We start from the raw sequence: 6,487 nt of genomic DNA, 5'->3' as shown, positions 1-6,487 counted from the left end.
CCTGGTGGCATACCTACAATTAAATAAAAACATTTTTAGCTCTTTTAAGTGATAACTTCCTAATTGAAGAAGTAGTGTTACGAGATGTAAATAATTACCCATCATTCCTGGTGGTGGACCCATCATCCCAGGTGGAGGACCTCCAACTGGCATACGTGGAGGGCCACCAGGATGCATCTGTGGTGGTGCAGAAACTTGGCCTCTGCCTCCCGGTGTCATTATCTGCTGTGATGGGCCACCAACCCCCCTGACAGGTCCTTGTAATCCAGTAGGTACTCCAGCAACATTGGCAGGCATACCACGACCAGCTGCACGACCCATACCAGGTCCTGCTGCTGCTCCAGGAATAGGTACCCTGGGTAAACCTTCTTCCGGAGGTGGAGGACCTTCTACTGTTAAAGAAACAATATTCTCTCCTCTTAAGAGCACGAAGCCTAGTACACGTTTATCTTCTCTTTCTGGTTGCTTCGTATTCTTTGGTTTAATTTTACGAAATTCTTCACAATCTCCAAGTATGAGGTTCATATGTTTATCAAAAGCTTTGAACGTGCCTATAAATGTTCTAGAGTCTTGGAGAATAATTCTGACTCTATAATTGATATGCTGTAGCATTTTATTGTTCTTGCCGATCGTCTGAAAAGAAAATGAGTACAACTTATTATTTGCTTCATCAGGTTATGATTAACAATACGCTTCAAACAACAGAAATATTTGTGCACTACGGCTTTCTATTTACCATCTTGATTGTGTTTCTGTTGACACTTAAAAATCAAAAACAGGCTATTATTCGATAGTTATCCTCTGACTGATTATGAAAAAAAAAAAATCGTTTGCCGGCTTCAACAGATTGGAACATCCGCTTTGATCCGCTTCATCCGCTTCCACAACATAATCTTCTTACATGAATAGAGGGCACCACTATAAGATCGTGTTTAATGATAATAATGTCGGTTAAGGGCGCATTTTAATGTACGTACGTATCGTAGAGAATTCAATTAATTTTTTTGAATCTCCACTAATCTCTACGTATCTTTTTAAATGTATTTCGAATTTTATTTCTTCGAAACAGATTGATTTTTGTATTAAAACAAATATTGTGCATTTAAATGATTAATTTTAATTACAATTAATGAGATATCAGAAATTGAGAAATTAAGGGGCTGTACCATGGCTGTTAAAATTCGGCACACAAAAAAGGATATCTATTTAGCTTTGAAACCGTTCTCATGAAAGTACATCAATCTTATTCAAAACTGAATTTGTAAACAAGTTAATACCGTGATCTTTCTTTTATTGAAAAAACAAATTATATGACAATTATATCACGATTTTATACCTTTTATAACATTTTAGGTTCACATTGCTTTACAACAATTTTCCATCTTAATGTTATACTTCTTAGGTCAGTGTTTGCAGAATTTTCAGCTAGACTTTTGGATTTTACTACGGGTTTTTCCCAATGACATTGCAATTCATTATTAAGTGGTAATTTTAAATGTTCTTGATTATAATCCCTTGTATTCAATAAAGTTGAGTTAAGTATTGCTTTGTTCTCAGATATGTTAAAAGGACAAGGATCTTTGGGTAGTCTTTCATATTCTTTTAAGTCTGGATGTAAACTGCTCATAGTATTCATTATCTCTTTAATTTTAGCACTGTAATCATCAGTTAAAACATTTGTTCTGTTCCTCTCACTTAATGCATTTGTATTTGTATCAAGGTATAAATATGTATTAGGAATTTTTATAGGTGTATTCTGATGTAATTTATCAGAATAATATAATAGTGACCGGGTTTCTGATTCTCTAGGGAATACAGTGTTTCCTTCTGCTGTTACTAACGGACCGTGAGTTTCTTTGTTAAGGTTATCATCATTTGTAGACTCCGAAATATTTTCTGATAATCCAAAAGAAATAAAAGGTATTCGTTTTACAACGAGCTTTTCAACAATGTAATCATATTCCTTGGATTCATTATTAAAGAAGCTTTCTTGGGACTTCTTCTCACGAGCAACTTTAAAGCAACTGAAAAATATATCGAAACATTTTCTCTTAGTGCCAGAAACAGAACCAGAAATTTCAGTTTTATCCGATATAGTGGAATCTTGTAATTTGCAATTATTCATTTCAATAATACTTTACTGCAATGCAATATAAGTTAATTCTTCTAAATTAACTGAATCTAGTGCAATCTGCAATTTAATATTTTTCATTGTCAACGTTGAAGTTACGATGGTTACAGATGGTTACGATCGTTACGATGTCATTCTGATGGCGCTCGTAACGCAAATACAATAAAGCTTTTAATAAGCGTCGTAACGCAAGAAATCGTTTCTTGACAGAAGTATAATAAATTTCTGATTTAGCATCTTTTACGAATAAGAGTTTAAACATTTTAAAGAAATTATTTGAGATACATTTTTTTATTTTGTAATTTCACGTGATGCGATATGTTTTTGGTTTGTCTACTGTCTGTTCAACTTAAAAAGGTAAATTCTGTTGCAATAATAATGACGATGTGTCTCGTTACATGCTGGACTTCTGATTGCATGATTTAGGGTAAACAGAAGCGTACCTATTTACAATAAGGTTGAGCATAATTAAAATTACTTTCTGTTCTAATTCATAACATTATAATTAATTGAAAAGATTTGGGATTTCCCTCTTTCGTATTCAGTTACGAAATATAACGCAATTGGCGCTCTAATGCAACCATTGTATGTAACTAGAAGAGTTACCTATCTATGGTTTCTTCGTATGGTAAATAATGTAAAGTGTGGTTGACGACGTTGAAAAGAACAGCAAAGAACAGTTGAGTTTACTGTTTTATGTTTTCGCCAGTTTTCACTTATAACCACATCAAAATTATTGGAAAAACCGCGTTTAAAATTAATGTAACATGGCAGCTCCAAAAGTAACTCCAACAACTTCACCTTCTGTTGAATTGAGTTCATATCGTGATCAACATTTTAAGGTTTGTTGTATGACATTCCGAATCATAAATCTGGACGATGTTTTATGTTGGCTTCTTAAACGTGTTTTTGGGTGTTATTACGAATTTGAAACATTTGTCACTATTATTTTAGATTATACGCTAATGTTATCAATATTTATGTACGATCATAACAGTGTATTTTCTCTTTAGGGGTCTAGAGCTGAACAGGACAGACTTTTAAGGAATTCAACAACTTTGTATGTTGGAAATTTATCATTCTACACTACAGAAGAACAAATATATGAGTTGTTTTCAAAATGCGGTGATATTAGAAGAATTATTATGGGCTTAGATAAATATAAAAAGACACCATGTGGTTTCTGTTTCGTCGAATATTATCAAAGAAGTGATTCTGAAAACTGTATGCGGTACATTAATGGAACACGGTTGGATGATAGAATAATTAGAACAGATTGGGATGCAGGTTTCATAGAAGGTAGACAATATGGAAGAGGAAAAACTGGTGGACAAGTATGTAATACTAATATGTACACCAAAATGATACAATGAAAAAATAATAAACATTATATTCTTGTAGGTAAGAGACGAATACAGATCAGATTTTGACAGTGGAAGAGGTGGTTATGGCAAAATTATACAACAGAAAGTGACACCTCTTAGTGATGGAGGTTTTGGACATTGAAATTTGACCTATGACCAAGTTCCCATGCACGATTTTGTATGTATAAGTAAATTATAAAAGTACTTGACTAATTGAATTTAGAAATACGGAATATATTATTTATGTTTAAAATTATAAGAGTTGTATATACACATAGGATAATAGGAATTAATACATAACACGGATAAAATTATTTCTTAAAAATTAGGGAGGTGCAAGCTAGTGATTTTTATTTTCATTGAGTCTGAATAAATACATTATTAAGATGAAATTTTTCTCAAACATAGTGCACCAATGGAATTAATATCTTTTTATTAACATACTTTGTAACATACATTGGTAAAAATGCTTAAACAGCATAGTCTTTGGAAGAATCTAATAATTTTCTATATATAAAAATTATTCCAATTCGATGCCTGTCACTATCTTAATAGTTAATTATAAATATTGCTCTGAAACTTAATTTTTAGAATGTACAGCAAAATTTACTCGATGGTTTTTTGAGGACAGCTCGTATGGCTTCTGTAAAAACTTCCTCTAAATTTTCACATTTCAAAGCAGAACATTCAACATATTTATAAGCTTTCACTTTTTTCTTCATTTTCTTGCAGTCTTTAAAAGTAATTGCATCCACATTTTCCGTGTTTCTAAGATCTCCTTTAGTACCTATCAATAAAACATTCAAAATGTTAAATACCTTAATTTGTACAGCGAGCAACAAAAGTATTCGAACTACAGGTTTCTATATCTGTATTGTTATAACAAATTTTTTCTATCTTTTATACATATTTTTCTTCTCGAATTCATAAATGTTTTAATGCATACAATTTTGTTTTCTCTAACAAACCTTCCGATATGCTATCACTGTAATATTTGTATTGCTTGCTGTAATTGATTTCAATTGTCTTCTAATTAAAGATTTAATTCTTTAAAAAGTATAAAGAGTAGTAAAAACTGAAAGTTTCCTTTGAACACATGGATAATAATTCGAAAATAATTACCGACAAGAACTATAGGTGTGTCTGGACAGTAATGCTTTATTTCCGGATGCCATTTGCTCGAGACATTCTCGAAAGAATTGCGAGAATTCACTGAAAAGCAGATCAAGAAGCAATCAGTCTGAAAATGAAACGTTATCGTGAGTCGACGTTTAATGGAACAACGATTGAAAAATGTCATTAGCCGATAGATGCCCGCCTTACATTTGGATAGGATAAAGGCCTGATCCTTTCGTAATCTTCTTGTCCAGCCGTATCCCACAGAGTCATATCGTATTCTTGTCCGTCGACGCGTATGCTTCCTGCATAGTTATCGAAGCTGAAGAAAAAAACGATTGCAAACGTAAATTTTTCGCTATGTAACCGGACGTCAGTTTATTCGACCGAGTGTTGGTGTATCGCAGCTCGAAACCTAAGAAATCAATCAATTATTCGATTGTCCAAACAATACTTACACCGTGGGTACATATTCCGATGGGAATTCGTTGGTCGTGTACGTAATAAGCATACATGTTTTGCCAACAGTACCGTCACCAATCGTTGTCACTTTGATCGGTCTGTGCCCGGAGGCCGATTTATCGTTTTCTAAACAGTGAAAGGTAGTTCTGGTATTCGGTCGTGTAATGTGTAATATTTTTCCACAAATATTTCTTAAGCACTCGAGTGATGCGTTTCGATGTATTTCTGTAGAATTTGAAACAGTAATATTCCTAATGTATATAGACTGCGGATCCTTATGCGAAATGACACTTTAAAAGTACAGATCACATTAAAACGAAAACAAATCGTTAGACCATATAATTCATATAATCTTCATTATTTTTGCAATTTCATTCAATTTTATTATAAAACACTTAAACGTACATATCACCCACATCAAAGACTTCTACAACGACCCAACAATTTACATAGATAAGAATAAAAATAAAAATTTTTTTTTTAACAATTTTACTAGTTCAAAAATAATTATAAAAAATATACCATAGCGTAGTTCTACGCGTCAATCGGGTGCACAAAGTCCCCGCAGTCTACCGGCATCAGATTCATTGAAACGATACGCTTGATGCTTTCTGTATTTACCCTTATTGTTATTGCACATCGCGTACGAGAAACAAGGGGTAGGGTCCAGCGGAGTCGAGAAGAAATCCGTGTCGTGTCGGCTCCCAACTTCCCGGTCAATTTGACGGCGTTTGTTATCAGCAATGAACGATGCTACTTATCTATTTGTCATCCGGCCAACCTCCATTATCCGCTACATTATTCGGCTGTGGGTGAAACGAATGAGATTTGATAGTGTTGTGATAGCATTACTATCAGCCAGTGATTGATATGCGTGCGTTGTACCCGTGATGTGTAGGCTTTAGCGAAACGATTGTACCCGCGATTACAACGGAAGATCGGAAACGTTCAATGGGAGTAGGAAAAAGCCTACCGGCCACCAAAACAGTTATCCAGTGACTTCAATCGTCATGCATAACAACAAACGGCGGGTTAGAAATGGTGTGTCCGCAAAGGAATACTTTCCGACTGATTCACTGTACCACGGTCGAGGGGTAATTATTTAATTAAAACGATGGAATTATGTTTCCTAATTTGTGAAACCGCTCGACCCCATAGAGCTGAGATCATCGCACTTTCCTGTCACTTAGGCTGATGGGTATATACACCCGCTACCATTTCCCGAAGCACAAGTGCCATTTAGTCGAAGAAATTGTAAAATTACCACGGAACGTCCGTCACGTATATTTCTCTTGATGACATGTTTTCGGTTTAATTTCATTCACACGGTCGGGTTAGAGACAGAAAAATCACTGATCGGTGATACGCGGAAATACCGGACAATTACATACTGCAAAACGATAAGGTGGGTAGC

At 34.4% G+C, this 6,487-nt stretch overlaps 4 protein-coding genes across 4 annotated transcripts in view; 1 reads left to right on the top strand and 3 right to left on the bottom strand.

The window, feature by feature from the left end:
• Nucleotides 1–2: 2 nt before the first annotated feature.
• LOC107194931 (small nuclear ribonucleoprotein-associated protein B) lies at nucleotides 3–914 on the bottom strand (the record flags this gene model as incomplete). Its single annotated transcript, XM_015584646.1, has 3 exons — nucleotides 737–914; nucleotides 99–633; nucleotides 3–13 (listed from the first exon to the last, which is right to left on the bottom strand). Coding segments are annotated over exons 1-3 (549 nt in total), but the record flags the coding sequence as incomplete, so codon positions are not given.
• A 425-nt stretch (nucleotides 915–1,339) lies between these two features.
• LOC107194919 lies at nucleotides 1,340–2,125 on the bottom strand. Its single transcript, XM_015584635.1, has one exon. It carries the CDS (start codon nucleotides 2,123–2,125, stop codon nucleotides 1,340–1,342), a length of 786 nt encoding a protein of 261 aa, XP_015440121.1.
• Nucleotides 2,126–2,789: 664 nt separating this feature from the next.
• The window catches only part of LOC107195001 (nuclear cap-binding protein subunit 2), a 6,268-nt gene continuing 2,570 nt past the window's right edge, over nucleotides 2,790–6,487 (top strand). The window contains exons 1-3 of the mRNA XM_015584741.1: nucleotides 2,790–2,973; nucleotides 3,145–3,465; nucleotides 3,533–3,673. Of these exons, the coding sequence (XP_015440227.1) occupies nucleotides 2,899–2,973; nucleotides 3,145–3,465; nucleotides 3,533–3,637 (501 nt within the window). The 5' untranslated portion in view covers nucleotides 2,790–2,898 and the 3' untranslated portion in view covers nucleotides 3,638–3,673. The remainder of the gene's footprint in view (nucleotides 2,974–3,144; nucleotides 3,466–3,532; nucleotides 3,674–6,487) is intronic.
• LOC107194992 (ras-like GTP-binding protein RhoL) overlaps nucleotides 3,984–6,487 on the bottom strand; it is a 4,529-nt gene continuing 2,025 nt past the window's right edge. Inside the window, exons 2-6 of the mRNA XM_015584729.1 lie at nucleotides 5,695–5,879; nucleotides 5,070–5,199; nucleotides 4,819–4,933; nucleotides 4,618–4,735; nucleotides 3,984–4,282 (exon numbers count right to left, since the gene is read on the bottom strand). Of these exons, the coding sequence (XP_015440215.1) occupies nucleotides 4,083–4,282; nucleotides 4,618–4,735; nucleotides 4,819–4,933; nucleotides 5,070–5,199; nucleotides 5,695–5,713 (582 nt within the window). The 5' untranslated portion in view covers nucleotides 5,714–5,879 and the 3' untranslated portion in view covers nucleotides 3,984–4,082. The remainder of the gene's footprint in view (nucleotides 4,283–4,617; nucleotides 4,736–4,818; nucleotides 4,934–5,069; nucleotides 5,200–5,694; nucleotides 5,880–6,487) is intronic.

Source organism: Dufourea novaeangliae, unplaced genomic scaffold (genome assembly GCF_001272555.1).
Source record: "Dufourea novaeangliae isolate 0120121106 unplaced genomic scaffold, ASM127255v1 scaffold18, whole genome shotgun sequence".
In the NCBI taxonomy this organism is placed as follows: Eukaryota; Metazoa; Arthropoda; class Insecta; order Hymenoptera; family Halictidae; genus Dufourea; species Dufourea novaeangliae.
Note: the sequence above shows the minus strand (reverse complement) of the source record. Positions and strands in the feature narration are given on the sequence as shown.